General features: G+C 42.6%; 1 protein-coding gene across 1 annotated transcript; it reads left to right on the top strand.

Annotated features, from left to right (window-relative positions):
- The first annotated feature begins 218 nt into the window (after nucleotides 1-218).
- EDEM1 (ER degradation enhancing alpha-mannosidase like protein 1) lies at nucleotides 219-15401 on the top strand. Its single transcript, XM_072876450.1, has 12 exons — nucleotides 219-737; nucleotides 811-883; nucleotides 3915-4018; nucleotides 4855-5026; nucleotides 6189-6372; nucleotides 6908-7082; nucleotides 7651-7771; nucleotides 8240-8410; nucleotides 9014-9087; nucleotides 10091-10187; nucleotides 10933-11118; nucleotides 12010-15401. Exons 1-12 carry the CDS (start codon nucleotides 331-333, stop codon nucleotides 12097-12099), a joined length of 1854 nt encoding a protein of 617 aa, XP_072732551.1. The 5' UTR covers nucleotides 219-330; the 3' UTR covers nucleotides 12100-15401.
- The last annotated feature ends 1328 nt before the right edge of the window (nucleotides 15402-16729 follow it).

Genomic DNA, 16729 nt, shown 5'->3' with positions numbered 1-16729 from the left:
GGCCCAGGCCTGACCCCGTCGCCCCGCCCCGGGCCGTGCCACGACAGCCCCGGGCGCGCCCCGCCCCGCCGCCTCGCCCCGGCCCTTTGAGGCTGGCCGGGGCTCGGCTCTTGAGTGACGTGGCTGCACGCCCCATGACCGAAGGCTGGTCCTGCCTCCGGCTCGGCTCGGCCAATAGGAGCGGGGCGGGGCGGGCCCCGTTCCGGCCGCCGCCCGTCTTTCCCTTCCGCTGTTAAAGGAGACGCGCCGCGGAGGAGCGCGGGCGGGGGCTGCGAGCGGGCGGGGGAGCGCGCGGCCCCTTTAAACTATGCGCGCGGCGCGCGGGCGACCATGCAATGGCGGTCGCTGGTGCTGGGGCTGCTGCTGCTGAGGCTGGGGCTGCAGGCGCTGCTGGCGCTGCTGCCCGCGCTGGCGCCCGGCCTCTGCCTGCGCCGCCGTTTCCCCTTCCCCTTCCCGCCGCCGCCCGTCGCCCTCGGCCCGCCCGGCGCCGCCGCCGGCCCCGGCTCCTCGCACTGGGGCTCGCTGCTGCGGCGGGGCGGCGGCGGCGGGGCGGCGGGGGGCGACGAGTACGAGCGGCGGTACAGCGGCGCCTTCCCGCCCCAGCTGCGGGCCCGGCTGCGCGACGCCGCCCGCGGCATGTTCGTCTTCAGCTACGACAGCTACATGCAGCACGCCTTCCCGCGGGACGAGCTCGACCCCCTCCACTGCCGCGGCCGCGGCCCCGACCGCCACGACCCGTGAGTCCGGGGGCGGGGGCGGGGGGCCGGGCCCGGGCGCGGCGGGGCCTGACGCTCGGCTCTTCTCTTCCAGCTCCAACCTCAACATCAACGACGTCCTGGGAAACTACTCGCTGACGCTGATCGACGCGCTGGACACCCTGGCGGTGAGTCCTCGGCGGGGCCCCGGGCGGGCGCCTCCCAAACCTGCCCGGGCCGGGAGCTGCTCGCCACACCTTAGCTAAGCTTCACGGCCAGGGGTCCTGCAGGGAGGGCTTTGGGCCGCCCGGCTGCGATGGCTGCGCTTTGCCGCACGGGAAGGCTCCGGAGCTGCTGCGTCACCCCGTAAAATTTAATCAGGAGGGAAGTTCAGGAGGTTCGTGTCGGCAGCTGGAACGAACAAACTGAATTTTGCAAATTAGCTCAAAGGTACATTAATGTAGCTGGGATGTATTGCCACAGAGTAGTAATTCTGCTAATTAAACTCTGAAGGCAGTGTCTTAGCAGGATAGGGACGTTAATGTCTGAAAGGCTGAAGTCCCTTGATGAGAGGCTTTGAGAGATGAGAAACCCCAGGTGCTCTTGAACATGCGTGAGTCTCACTGGCTCAGTCCTCTGAGTCCAGCTGTTAGCAGCGAAACGGGCGCCTGTTGCAGTTCACCGGGTGGTTTATTCCCAACCCTGGTGTGGGGAACCGGGAGTGAAAGCTTGCTCTCAGGCACAGAGCTTTGTTTAAGAAGGGCTGTGAAACTGCGGGTCTCAGCTGTGGGATGGTTGGATTGGGGTGGGAGCGTGGTCTTGAGCTGTCCCCTCGACAGCAGGCAGCATGCTGGAACGGACTTTGAAGGGAGGAGTTAAAGGGGAAAATGAGGATGTAGTACAGAGTTAATTTAGTCAATGTTCTCTCGAAGATGGGACTTTGCTAGGTTCATCTGCCCTGGTACTGAACAACACTGACATTGTCCTTTGTTCTGAGGTTGAACTGATAGCCATGGTAGATCTGATATCTCAACTCAGCTCCATATTTTTTTTTTTTTTTTAAAAAAAGCTGGCAGAGCTGAAGAAGAGGGGTACTTGGTAGAGAAACTTGGTGAGAAGTTGAAGGAAGTTGGCAACATAAAGTTTCAGACTGGAGGGAGTTACTCCACAGTGTTTTCCAAGGACCTGCCATGGGACCAGTGCTGTTTAGTCTTTGCGTGTTAATGTTGTTAATGCAAAAAGTGCTGATATTTCATGTAGGGCTGCTGATAGGAATAGAGATCAGTTCTTAACATAAAGAGCAGGGAGATGACATCGTGAGGAACCAATTAAAATTGTAACGAACTTCAGCAATATGAAGTAAAAGGTCTAATAGTTTGTAAGTGAGAGGTTATTAAATCTTTCACTTCTGAGGAGAAGGTGGTGCTGGGTGTATACTAGCTAACAGCTGGATCACAAGCTAGCAGTGTTGCACATGCAGGGAAGGATAAGAGTACTTGGAGATATATCAGCAGGGATTTCCAGAAGAGACGAAGGAAATTTTGGAGATCTTCCCCAAAGCTCGGGTGAGATCTCTTTCAGGATACTGCCATCACTCTGGTGTTCAGGAAGGGTAGATTTGAACTGGGACATGCATGGGTTGCTGAGAGATATGTCAGGAGGAAAGTTAGTCTTATTCAAGATGACTGTAAGAGCTCTGATTGTTTTGCTTGGCAGAGAGGGCCTGACTGACACATGAATCTGTACAAAGAGTGGTGAAAGGAAGGAGGGGAAAAAGCTGTAAGGCTGCTTCTCGCCTGCTAAAATAGACCATCATATGCATTTCTGATAACATTTGAAGATAATGTGAGAAGCAACTCAGTTTTATGTTAGTAGTACCGGTAGTATGGTATCATGGAGAAGAGCCCCTTCCTCGAACTCCTTATGCATGTTTAGAGAACCCCTTAGGTTTTCTTAGTCTCATTTTTGCAGCCAGGGCAGATCCTTGGCCTTCTGGAGTGCTGGGGCCCACTGATGCACTGGATCCATGGTGTGTTTCTCTCCTCTTGTGCAGAAGGTGGGGTGTGTAAGGGCTGTATGTGCGCTTTGGGTTATAAAATACTTCCCATTGCTACAATGGAATTGCAGCTCTGTGGTGAGGAGGTCTCAGCTGTTTAACTGAATGCAGCAGTAATGAACAGAACTGAAAGCAGGAAGTGAGGAAAACGTTGGTTTTAACTGAAACGGTAGTTAGGAATTGGTGCTACGTGGCTGATGGTGTGTTGGCTAAACAGTTGCCTTCCTGTCCTCATTCGCCAGTGGCTCAGTGTCCTATCCATACCTTTTGGGGCAGTACATAACTTTTTTCCTCAAATATAAAACTTCTGGTTCGTAGAGTCTCTTGTGTTTCAGAAGCTTGTGCATGGAGAAAGCCTATTTTACTCTTCATCTGCTCAGATCAAGCATATGAATGCTTTCCCACTAGGTCTAGGTAACGGAAAGAGCAGGCTGGCTGGCACATGGTGCTTTGATAGTTAAAGAGCTAGGTAGGTTCCTTGTACACTGAGCAAACAGTTATTGCAAACTTATGCAAGCAGGAACCTGTGTTTTCCTTCCACATTCCTGCTTCCTTGAAGCTGGGGCTGAATCTACATCTGTCTCTGGATATAGTGGAAATCAATTGCTAAGGTGTACCTATAGAAAACTGGCGTGAGGGAACTCCTGGGCATGGCATGCAGTGTTGAGTCAAAAGCCCGAAGGGTTGGACTGCCCTGGTCAAATAAATGTCAAATCAGACTTCATTGTTCTGCAAGTTGTGTTACTTTTTAAGCTAAACTTAATTCTTAAACTGATAGTTTAAGCAGTTAAAACACTCGGTGTGCTAGATCTTAAGAGTTTAGACTCCTGCTCTAAGAGATCATCCACAAGGCTGATGTTGGGGATTGTACATGAGTGTACAAGAGTACATGAGTGCATAGATTAGTAAAATGGACAAAAATATATCTTGTGGATTCCCCTGTTTTAATGCGCTTTTTAGAAAATGCGCTTTTTAGAAAATGCACTTTTACATGTCAGTAGGATGGGTAACTTTCTGCAAAGTCTTTCTAGCAGGAGCTTGAAGTACTCTGTTCTATATCTAGTTAATATGACTGTTAGTCTAAAATGTGAACTTGCCATTCTCTTCCCCAACCCTCTTCTGAAGCAACAGTTAGACAAAATAGCTTTGTTTTTATGTAAAAGGTAATGGGAAACTCCTCAGAATTCCAGAAAGCAGTGAAGTTGGTGATTGACACGGTTTCCTTTGATAAAGACTCAACAGTCCAAGTTTTTGAAGCAACAATCAGGTATGTCGCTCTAAGTTTTTGTCTTTAAAACAGTAACAAGGGTAAATACTTGGTGTGCATATATGGGAGAACCAAAGTAAAATCATTGACGAGGATGTCTTTGGTAGTCTTTATTCCATAATTGTTCCTTGAGTCAGGGTTTTTTTAACCTTTTATGAAAATATTCCATCCTTTCATAATTAAAACAATTTTAATGAGTCACATGTGACTTGAAGCAGTGATACAGTGGTAGTCACAACTGTGTTTGGCTTGCAGACTGCTACTTTTTTGTTGTCGCTCTTGCAGCAGAGACTCAGATCCGTGCACAACAAACAACCCCGCTGACAGTTTTCCTTGTTTTGGTTTTCTTCCATGGACCTTCTGCTTGCTTTCACTTTCATTTTGGATGAAAAACAGGCCTGTCTGTCTTGAAGATGAGTTTAAGATACTGTCTGATTTTAAATGGCTTCATTTTCTGAATGTCTTAAACATGTTTATTCAATTGCTGCTTAACTTGGCTAGGCTTTCTTTTTTCTGAATACTAAGTTTATATAATAACCTTACTGCTGTTTGTGGGGGCAACGAGGTCTTCACTCATAAATAGACTTGGCATGTTGTAAGGAGCTACTGGATTAGGTAAAGTTTACAGAACCGGATTTTGGGATTACTGTGGGTGACAAGCAACCTGACTTCTAGATGTTTTCACTACTGGTGGGGAACAAAGCAAATCTCTTTCTGTAGTGCTTGTAAGGTGCACAAAGTAATAGTTCTGTTAAACGTGGTACTGGTAGGGGTTTAGCTGAAGAACTAGGTTCAGATCAGATCTAAAAACTGCAGATCTTTTCCTTTTCCTATAGGGTTTTGGGAAGCCTGCTTTCTGCCCACATAATAATTACAGATACCAAACAGCCGTTTGGTGATATGACCATTAAGGATTATGACAATGAACTGTTGCACATGGCTCATGACCTAGCAGTGAGACTACTTCCAGCCTTTGAGAACACCAAAACTGGAATTCCATACCCTCGGGTAAGTAAGCACATTAGCACAGCAGGGAAATAATCTAAAAGTAGTAATTCAGCTGTCCTGCAACTCAAATTCTGTACCCTGTGTGTGCCTTTATATGTGCACTTGGGGTATTGAACCTGCTCTAAGTTACATTAAAATGGTGTGGGGGGGAAACTGCACTGAGTTATGGTGATGTGGATGATATATATTGCTCCTTATGTCTAGTAAATGTTTTCTTTAGGCTTTTTTTTTTCACTCCGTATATATTGTTCCATATGGGTCGGTAGTCATTTGTTTCCGTGCTGTTTGGCTGGAATGTGCCCTGCCCTGCGCTTTCTTCCTATATATCATGCAGCAACAAACAATGTTGTCATTAAGAAGGTTAACAAGAAATACTGTAAAGGCAAATAGCCTAGGAAAGTGACTTTATTGGTGACTTGGTACTAAGATAATTGTGATAAAATACAACTAATCTAAAATATTTGTCATACTTGGCTTGGAATTTGTAATTTTCTTGAATATTGCTCAGTGAGTACTCAAGAGTACTGCGGTATTCTTGAATACTGCGTCCTCTCGCTTTAAGCAGATGCAGTTCGCAAGGAGAAGGATGTTAGTTCTAGTGGAGCAACTCTATAAACTGTAAAACTAATTAGCACTTGCCTGACTACTTTTAATTTCTGGGGACAGCAGCACTGCTTTTCCTCCAGACCTGTCAGGCTGTAGAAACATGAACTTTCACTTCTCTTCAGAGTCTGGTAAAGCAGTTGAGGGTGATGTAACTTCCCTTCAGCATTTTGTTCCATGGGGAAGTTGAGGAGCATTCACTGAGGAAGCTCTTGGTTTCAAGAGCACTAAATGAGGGTACCTGAATGTTTACTAGAAATGATGAAAAAGTGGGACTGAAATTTGGAAGGATTAGCAAGAATAAGAGTAGCAAAATTAGGATTGCCCACCTTGAGCATGACGTTATAAAGTTGGAAGATTAATTTCAGGAATTCTTCAGGAAAGCTTTTTGACCAAACAGCAATATGCTGGCTTTCTAACTATATACACATTGCACAGTACATATTACAAAAACTAATAAAAAGGCTTTATAATAAATATAAGACTTCAGATGAGAGCACAGCTGTACGAGGTGCAGCCTGCCTTCTTGCTGTTAGCACTCTCTCTACCTGCTTCACAGGTCAATCTGAAGAAGGGGGTACCTCCAGACAGCAATAATGAAACTTGTACTGCAGGAGCCGGTTCCTTGCTGGTGGAGTTTGGTATCCTTAGCAGGCTGCTTGGCGATTCCACATTTGAATGGGTGGCCAGGAGAGCTGTCAAAGCACTCTGGAGTCTCAGGAGCAATAACACCGGACTGCTAGGTAATCTCCTCTGAGGTGATGCTATATTGACTGGCTCCATGTTTTAACCTACCTCAGTCTCCTGTAGCAGAATGCCATCATACTACAGGTTTTTTTCATATATTGTAAACTTTGTCAGTCTGCTTCCTCTGTAGCTGTTAAGTCATGCTCTTCTTGTGTACTCGTAGTTTGTGTTGACCAAATGGCACTTTGTAATTTTATAAGAAAAATGGAGTATCTGAGTGACTTCTTAGGGCACAGATTTCCAAAGACAAATTTTTCATGAAACTGGGAGATGAAACTGAAGTTCTTGCATTTGTATCCCCATTAATATAATTTAGATTGTCAGATGACTAAAAGTACTTGAAACAGCTGCCTATGTGTGCTAGTTCTTTGGATTAAGGCACTGTAACACTTTATTTTGGTAGTAGTCTTTGATCATTCCTCCTTAAGACCTTTTTGAAGATGTCATATTTCTAAGTTCTGGTTCTTGATTTTTTTTTTTTCTCTGATGTACTTGGCAACTTTAGAATAAACTTCTTGTCTGTTCTGAAAGGAAATGTTGTGAATATTCAAACTGGTCATTGGGTTGGAAAGCAAAGTGGATTGGGAGCAGGGTCAGATTCATTCTATGAATACCTTCTGAAGTCTTACATCCTCTTTGGAGAAAAGGAAGACTTGGAGATGTTCAATGATGCTTATCGGAACATTCAGAACCACTTAAGAAGAGGGTATGTTATTTCATATGAGTATCAATTCTTTAAGCAATGAGTACTCCAGCAAGATATGAGAGATTGTATAGTGTTTTGTCGTATGCTCTAGAAAATCTGTGTTCTCTTTTTTTTCTTTAAAAAACAAAATCTTATTTCTGTGGCAGTCACTGTGGAAATAAATGTTGACGTTCCCTTCACTCCTTAGCCAGCTGATCTGTATAGCATTATTGGTGCAAAGAAGCTAAACTGGTTACAGTCCAAGTTAGTAAATGCTAGGCTGTAGAACTGCAAAGGAGAGGTATTAAATTGGCTGGTTTAGGACTTCTTAAGGCCTGATATTACCTAGCATGACTTTTTGGTAGAGATTCTGCTGACATAACTTTAGGATGTGATGTACATACCTTTATGAATTAATTTTTCTGAGAACATGACTGATGTTTTGGTTCTTTTCAAAAAAATGGCTTTGAGCCTAGCACAACAAATCTGTGGCTCATTCTCTTTGCTGGTAGCAGTGCTGTGAAATTAAACGTGCATTGTATTATTCTAAAATAGTGAATATTTACACGTGCTTATTGTTACTTGGCAGTCGAGAAGCTTGCAATGAAGGTGAAGGTGACCCTCCCTTGTACGTTAACGTAAACATGTTCACAGGACAGCTGATGAACACGTGGATTGACTCTTTGCAAGCCTTTTTTCCTGGACTACAGGTAAACTGTCATTCTGTTAAAGACCAAACAACACAGTAGAGGGGTGTCAGAAAGGCTCATTCTAATCCTAGGCTGTGAATGAGTCTAAGCATCTCTTCTGAGATGAGCTTCAACCTGTGGGTTTACATCTGGCCGCTCTGATAAGAGAGTCATAGGGCGGTTCAGCTTCTGCATCAGCATAATGATATTGGAAGGCCTGGCATGCTCTCTACTAGATTTGAGATACTTTCAACTTTTCTTATTTAACCTCAGCATTTGTATACCATGCTGTGAGGCTGAGCTCTGCTAAAGCTTTTAGTGTGAAGGAATGAATACATTAGCTTTTTTTTTTTGGTTGGGTTTTTTTTTTTTCTGTCTTTCCTTATGAGGGGAGTGTTTTATTATATGGCATGTTCTTATACAGAGCGGAAAGCAATTTGCTGGCTTGCAGTGTTAAGCGTGCATGTTTATGGCTGTTGTTACGCCTAGGTATTGATAGGAGATGTGGAAGATGCGATTTGTCTCCATGCTTTTTACTATGCCATATGGAAACGATACGGAGCTCTCCCAGAAAGATACAACTGGCAATTGCAAGCACCGGATGTTCCCTTTTATCCACTGAGACCAGAGTTAGTGGAATCCACCTATCTTCTTTATCAGGTACTTGACTTTTCTGAGCTTACAGCTCATGTTTTGGCAAAAATGGTTTTGTTCAGAAAGTCACTTTTTCTACCCCTAGCTTCTGGCCTGCTAAAATTTGGTGCCTCTGGATCTGCCTGCTCTTATACGGAGGTCTCTGTTTAGGCACTAGATTGTTATGCAATGTAGTTGCTGTGTTGTTTGCTTAAAAAATAGCCTTTTTTATAAGACAGACAAAAATGAGTCTAAACAACCTTTTTGAAAAATAGCTGGCAGATTTTTACAACGTAGAGACTTGTGACTTCTTAATAGAAATTGTTGAAGTAAATGTAATAGCTTTCCTTGCTATATTGTCTAGGCACAGGCTCCAACTGGCAGAAAACTAAAATAACTTTCTGGCTGCAAGGAAGCTATCAAAGAGTTTGAATTTATTACTAGTTTTATTAGGATTTGCACTAAAGCAAATGTGAGAAGCTTGCACAGAGTAATCTAAGTCATGTTCCTATAAAGATAAGTTTACTGTAATACATGAGAATCTGATACTACTAGGCCTCTGTTATAACTGTTATTTTTACAAGATTTTGAAATTGCTGACTCTAACTCTTGTCTCTCTTCCTTATTTAGGCCACAAAGAACCCATTTTACCTTCATGTGGGAATGGATATTTTGCAGAGTTTGGAAAAATACACAAAAGCAAAGTCAGTCTTCAATGTTCTTTGTCTTCTCTCACTGCTATATGCCTATATTTTATTATATAAATATTATATAGAATACAATCTGCCAAATGTAGGTAAACCAGAAAGCCCAACGCTCCATGAAAGCCACAACTGATGTATTATTTATTGAGCAGTTATTTTTCTTTCTCATCTGAAAATGAAATTATAGTCCAGTGACAACTTTATGCCTTCAGAATTTTAGAACTACCTTTCAAAATGCATTGTTGATGATCAGTTGGTAGTTTGGGTTTTTTTTCTATGGATCCTGCAAGAATATTTCGAACTTCATGGGCCATGGCATTTAACTAAACTGGAGGGATGGCTTCTAAGACAGATGCTGTTGCATATCAGCTTTCATCTCAAGACAGTAACAGCGAATCCTGACTGTAATACTGAGTATCTGAACTTCTTGCAAGACTCAGAGGGAAGATAGTGAATTTTTATTCAACTATTGGTATTTACTGATTTTGTAGACAAGTCTCTACTAACCATAGGACAGTATAAAACAGTGCCATTCTGCAGTTAAGTGGGATTCAGATGCTGTGTAGGGGGTTGACTGAAAAAATTACAAGTGCACTGTGTGACAGCTTGCAGCTTCACCATTTGTTAAGTGTTGGTGGGAGGGAAGAGTGGGTAGCTCAGCAAGAAACCTTTACGTGAGACCAGGCTTCCAGACCTGGGTTTCTCATGTGCTCAGCATGGGGAAATTACCTGTTTTGTGCAGGGTGCCTTGAGAGCATCTTGCTTCTTTGAGAGACTCTTAATAAAACTGTACAATGGAATAGATGAACCACAGGGTCAGTCATTACAGTCTCATCAGAATAGCAGAAATCGATAACCAGTGCTTACTCATAAAGGAGACTTGTTTCATTTTAACTTCACCCCTAGTGACAATTGGAATGGTCTGAAGTTAAGGAATCTCTAGGGAGCGCTTCGAGATCAGAATGTGTGGGAACTAAACCCAAACTAATCTTAAATCTTGCAGGTGTGGCTATGCCACATTACACCACGTTGTAGAGAAGACAAAGGAAGATCGAATGGAGAGCTTTTTTCTCAGTGAAACATGTAAATATTTGTACCTGGTATGTATATGTTCTTCATTTCAAAGATACTCTCTTGCATACGCTGTGCACAAATGTGATGTAGCGAGGAGGCAGGACATTGTTAATTAGAAACTGTGCTGCGCTCTGGGGAAGAGAGGGGTTTAGGTATCAGAGTGTATCAGAGAATGCGCTGCTCTTCTTTCTTTGACCCTACCTAATCTTGGAGGTTTGGGCAGCTGCTTGCTGGAGAGCTGGCAGCTCTTTTGTGGGGGAGCTGGAAAGAAGAGGAAGCAAGACTGAAGGAAGCTACTGCTCAGCTCTGAGCTAAATTACTGCTTGTAGCCATTTTGCCTGCCTCACAGCAGCCTCTGATTTCTCCCTATCAGGCTTTGGCAGTCACAGGAGAAAGCATTTGAGCCAACAGTGCTTAAGCTACTGTTCTCAATCTCCTTTAGTGTAGAAAAACAAATAAATCTGTGACTGAACGGAAACAGTGGCTGCCAGCCTAGAAATGCTGGCGTAGTGCACCTTAGAAAAATAAGGGCATTTTAAGTTGTGTGAGAAGTTTTTCTTTTGCTCTCCCCTTTTAACTGTTAAAATAAATCCATTGCATTAAAACTATTTATTTCCATTTGCTTTAACAGTAGTTACCCATTTAGCACTAAAGGGTATGCTTTTTGTGTGATCCTTCAAATGCATGAGTGCCTGCGGTTTAACTTATTTTTGATGGGACATAAAGAATGTTGCACACATACTATAGCTGTCTCTCCCATCTCTTGTTTAGTTGTTTGATGAAGAAAATCCACTGCATAAATCTGGAAATAAGTATATGTTTACTACTGAGGGACATATTGTGTCTGTGGATGAACGTTTTCGTAACTCACTGTGGCAAGACATCCTCCCTGGAGAAGAGGACAGCGCAGAAAAAAATAAACCTAATGAATTAAAGGCAGTCAACTTCAGTTCTAATGTAAGGAATACAGAGTGTTCCTGGTTATGTCGCTGGAGAAGGGATGTATGTTGAACTGGGTTAGGCAGTAGAAAAAGAGCCATTTAGAAGTGTTACTTCAGGGCTCTGCAGTGTTTCCTTTATAAATGGCAAATATCTGAGAAGCTCCCTTGTGAAAAACACTTTCAGTAGTGGAATGAATGGATTAGGATAATGTGAGAGTGATTATGTTGAAGGTGAAACCTGTCCCCTTTTAAGTATTTTGCAGCAATTAGTTTGTTCTTTGTTAATTTATTTCCAATTATTTTTCCCTTCCCCTTTTTTTTTTCCCCTTAAAATCTTCCAGTGTTGCTGTGATGGGGAAAGAGAAAAGCAGAGGGTCACTTAAAGAGAGCTTTTTTTTTCCCTCAGAATTGTTTTGAGGCATGTAAAGGTGACCTTTCTTAGCTAGGTGTCAACTGAGTACAGAGCTATGGATCCAGTGCCTATCACCAACCAAAATAGATATGTTTTTAATACAGAACAATTTTTAAAAATCTCTGCTAGTAGGTTCTAGCATGGTTCCTTTCCTCCTCCCCCCAGTCCTGCAGAAAAAGAGCATTATTTTAAAAACATTCACAGTTGTCATAGTGAAGGAAGTCTCAGTTGAATAACAAGCTGCAGTAGTTTGGCGTGTATTTGGAAGCTTGCAGCCTGTGCTAAGGAAACAGTTGCTGTTCATTTATGTGGTTTGTGCTGTAAGTTTGCAAAGAGTGAGGGAGAGTCAGGACCAAAAGTGCTATTGGGTAGAATTCTCTGTACAGGAAGGAAATCTATGGTTACTGATGCTGAAACACCTGCTAGATTACAGATGGTGTGGGATTGCCTGTTTTCGTATTTGAGTTCTTAAAAATATTCTCATTTTGTTAACAGTGTAACAGAGTTCCTGATGAGAGGAGATACTTACTGCCATTGAAGAGTAACTACATGAGACAGATTGATCGAATGGTGGGCTTGATCTGAATGGTTCTTCAGAGTAACTTTTGTCATATGTCAGGAGGAGCATGGGATTTGGCTGTAGACATCCCTCTCCTCTTCAGCTACACACCTGCATATGCTGAGTCACTTGGGTATCCCCCATGCTTGTTAGTTTTCAGTTATGGACATGAAGGGAGATAAAGTTCTCTTACGAGTTCTGTCTTCTGAACTGTGGTAACTCCATGTGCCACCTGAATAGAGATTTCTTGTTTTAAGACTTCCTATGAAAAATGTTGTTGCAAATGAAGGCTGAATATACTTTTTAAAAAAAAAAAAAAAGAAAAAAAAAAAAAAGAAAATTGGCACGTGCCACTTGGCTACCTCTTTGTAGCTGTATTGCAAATGTCCCTTTAGAAAAGGGTCTAGTATTTAATTTGAAATGATCTTGGGATTGGGGAAGGAATGGGAAAGTGCAATTTCTTACACCAAGTTTAATCATTGAATTATTCTGACTAGCAATACACAACCTTAAGTACTACTCAGGTAGGAAGAACCCACTGGTAATGGGTTTTGCTGAAACAAAAACGCTGTATCTAGAATAGTATCTTGAAAAGATAACTCCTGATCATATAAGAAGCTATCAGTATAGTCATGGTATCCCTCATATACACAGTTGCATAGAACTGCACGGTTGCAAGAGCCTGTGGCTACAAAAACCAGTAATAAAACAAATCAGGTGCCTTTTTTGTAAGGGTGTGGGGGGGAGGGAAGGGGAAATTGCAAAGCCACTCAGCTGTACAAGCAGCTAACTTTATATAGCTTAGCTGAGCAGAAGTTCCAGAAGTTTCATTGTTTGCCATGTATCTAGTGCCTTTTCAGGAGAGATGCTGCTAAGAACTGGTATAACAGTACATGAAGAACAAACTATTTCACATTCCTGACAGCATTAATATGTTAGTGCCTTAAGTTTTCTTCACTAGCAGGAAAAACTGAGCTTGATTGGGAAGGTGGATAAAGTATTTCTGATTAGCTGGTTACAAAATACAGTGGATCCCAAAGTAACTTAAAAAGTAACTTGTATATGAGATGACTTCTTTGGGGTTTTTGGGGGGTTGTTTTTTTGTTTGGTTGGTTTTTTTGGTTTTGTTTTTTTTTTGTTCTGTTTTTATTTTAAAGATACTGGAAGAATATCAACTGCTGTGCCCATCCCAAAGAATACTTGTGGGCTGGATTTATTCTCAGTGTCAGTTTACTTAGTAACGGGGCTGCCTCCGCGTCACCCTGGGGATGGAGTTAGTAGGAGGTCTGAGCCTGCAGTATGCTAACTTCCCTCTGCCACCAGACGGTTTGGTACATGCTATTGTAACAGGGTCACGGCTGCAGCAGCTCTCGATGCTGACTGTAGTGCTATACTGTACCTGTAAACTGTGCCTGTAGGTTCCGGTGAGGAATGGTGAAAAAATGCTGTTGCTTCATCCCACCATCTTGAAATACAGCTCAGATATGATTTGAGGAATAACTGTCTATGAACTTTCAGGAAGAAAGCAGTTAAATTCAGGCAGGGCTGTTGAGGGATGAAAACAAACTGAGGCCAAAACAACTTATTGTAGATATAACAGTTGGGTTTTTTCAGTGCCTTCCCATTGCTTACATGCTTTTTACTTTTGACTATAGTTGAAGTAGTTGAATGTTACTGTTGGGTTAATTATTTTTAAATTAAGGCTTAAATATAAGGGCAAACTTGATCTGCTGTATTTTCACCTTCTTATAACGACATCGGTTTTCATAAACCATATGTTGCAACTCAAAACATTTCTAATAAATATGAAGTTAGTGCTGAAGAGGTTATTGTTTGAATCTTTTAGTATACAGATGCATCTCAGGGACTTCGTTGTAGAATCTTCTATTCCATGATAGCTGGATCTTGTATTCAGGCAAAAAAAAAAAAAAAAATCCTGTCTTCTTAGTCTTACTGTATGTGTTTTAAGGGGGGGGAGGGTTGGAGGGGGGAGAGAGAAATGTGTTAAGATATCCTAAAACATTGCAATAGAATTGGTTGCCTTGATATTTGAGGCAGCTGGCAATTCCAGCCCCTGTAGAATTGGCTTTGCAAACCTATTACTGGAATGTCTTAGTTGCCTATTTCAAAGCAAAACATAAATTCAAGGTGTTATGATCCAAAGAGGTATTGGGAGAGGTTCAAGGTATAGCTTCTTAACCAGTAAACATTGCCTGGGCATGCAGGAATGCTTCAGCTTGTGAACATGTAAAGAAGTGCAGGAGGATGCGTAAAGGGAATGCTTTCTGCCAACTGAGGGAGACAGAAAGCAAAAATGTCTGGGCTTTCTGAAATGCTGCTACTGGGCCAGATCTTCTGATTGTAGCTCTGAAATGAGGAGTGCTTGGTAGTGTGGAAGCCGAACGCAGCAGTCCACAACTGGCCATTTAAAATCATGGTGTAGCAGGTGCCAGGATGGACATTGCCCTAGGTGTGTTGGTGGCTGCTTCTGGTAATGATTTTTCCCTGACTCGCAGATTAACTCTCTGAATGTGCATTATATACGTTGCAATTGCCTCTCAGTGTTTTGTGCCTTCTGAAGCACCCGAACCCTGGTAAGGGTTCCAGCTGAGTGTTATGCACAGAAATCTGTTTCAGAGTTTTCCTCAGAGAATTACACAACTATAATGAAGTTGCACAACTGTTCTGCCACTGTGCTTTTCCCTCTTGTATATTGCCAGAAATAGAGTGAGAGGTAGCTGTAGAATGGGAACGGTATAGGCAGGTATTGCAGCCTTTCAGCCCTTAGTGACTTGGACTGTCAGTTACAGTGCCAGATAGAATATGGTCAGCTTCTCGTTAGGAACTACATTGAAATTTGTGTTGCCAAGGTGATCCGACAGTCATCTTTCCATAGGAACGGTTTTTGTCTAGAAGAAGACTGGTGCTGACTATGTGGTTAAAAGGCTTTGTATTCTTTAAGGAATCAGTTTTTCTTCCTCTTTGTTTTAAAAATGCTTTGATATGTTTTTACTCTGTAATGACAGGGCATGTGTTATGCACTAAAATTAAAACTTTTGTATAAGCCAATGATACCAAAATGAAATTGATAACACTGCTGGAATAACTTACTGAAACAGACTTTTGTATTTCTTGGTATAATGTGCAATATAAATTTTTCCTAATTAAAAATGCAATGTATGCTTAATTTTTGTTTTTCCATGAAGTATTTAATTGGGGATGGGAAATTTTTAAGAGGACCAAATGCTCTTTCCTGAAATGTCATAAATTTTCAAAACTGAGCTTAAATTTTACAAATCTGCATTAAAAAACGGTGTATTTGACCACTTTTATGTGTGTTTTTCTTATAGTTGTAGTTCTTGTAAGGCCATCGTGAAGCTTGCAGGTGATCTCCCGAACGCAGGGAAAAGATGAATTTCAGTGTGTATACCTGGTCTTTGCCATTCCCCAGACAGGAAAACTTCAGCAGTTGAGGGTGACCTGGGAGTAGGGGTGAGTAAAGGAAAACATATCTGAAGTCTGCATTCAAGCAGATTTGTGGCTGTCATTCAAGTTCTCCGTGACTTGGCCCATCTGAAGAGCTCAAGACCTCTGACTTCGGTAACAAAAGTCCCCGATCAGTTCTCTAGTTCTGTTGTAGGTGTCTATGGCAGTCTTGTTCTGTGTGGAGAACGTAAGTCTCTGACTATGTGCCCCAAAGAGGGTAGGCTGGGAATTCACTTTTTTTATGAGCCAGCCTTAGTCATGAACTGTCGCTGCTAGGAACATTGCTGTCTGTTATAGCAAATACCATGTTACTCCACTTTCTGAGAGGCTGGGCATACTTCTGGGTATTTTGGGGAGGAAGGAAAAGACTGCCTCAACCAGAACTTAACAGTTCTTTGTTTCCAAGGATAACTTGGCTCTGTCTTTGCCTTAGACCTGGTTAGCTCAGGAACATATAATTGAGGTGTGCAAGAAATAGCTTTTATTTTCCCTGGGGGAAATGAGACTTCTCAACCATATCCTTGCAATAGCACACAAGTTAATGGTTTGGAGAAGGGATTTCATTTTCCCTGCATAATGATTCGAGGGGCAGCCTGCGCTGAAAGCAGTGATTTGATGTGGAATGAAGAAATGAAATGTGGTGGCATCAAGCTGTTGGCCTCGTGAGCAGGTAGCTGAGTCTGAGTAAGTACTGACCTGCTTGCTGGTGTTTCCTAATACCACTTTCTCCAAGCTGGTCCATGAAGAACCTAGTGCAGGTGGGAATTCTGCACTGAGAACCTCTCTGGGATCTTTCCAGTCTATGGATAACTGTACCCTGCGAAATAGCTCATGCTGTGTTTAAAATCGGAGGAATGTGGAAACAAACTATCTGACCATCACTTTGATACCTTTTTTCTTTTCTTTTTTTTTTCTTTTTTTTTTTTTCCCCTCCTGGATTTGGTTTCTCTTTGACTGACATTATTGCTTCTGTTGTTTTCTGTTTTGTAGTCCTGATTCAAAGGCCATTGAAGCTGACAGGGCACTTTCTGTTGTCTGTCTTGATCAAACTCCAAGGTACAAGGAAATGTCTATTGAACATGCGTGATTGGATTTTTGTAATGTTTTTAAAGTTCCTCTGAATTTTTGGATGAGGAGATTTTTTCCTATCGAATGCTACTTTTGCTGGAT

Source organism: Ciconia boyciana, chromosome 11, assembly GCF_034638445.1.
Source record: "Ciconia boyciana chromosome 11, ASM3463844v1, whole genome shotgun sequence".
NCBI lineage: Eukaryota > Metazoa > Chordata > Aves > Ciconiiformes > Ciconiidae > Ciconia > Ciconia boyciana.
Note: the sequence above shows the minus strand (reverse complement) of the source record. Positions and strands in the feature narration are given on the sequence as shown.

Coding starts and splice junctions, on each gene's coding strand:
- EDEM1 (XM_072876450.1), top strand. CDS start 331: ATGCAATGGCGGTCGCTGGTGCTGGGGCTGCTGCTGCTGAGGCTGGGG. Junction 6,373..6,907: donor CAATAACACCGGACTGCTAG/GTAATCTCCTCT, acceptor CTGTTCTGAAAG/GAAATGTTGTGAATATTCAA. Junction 7,772..8,239: donor CCTTTTTTCCTGGACTACAG/GTAAACTGTCAT, acceptor TGTTACGCCTAG/GTATTGATAGGAGATGTGGA.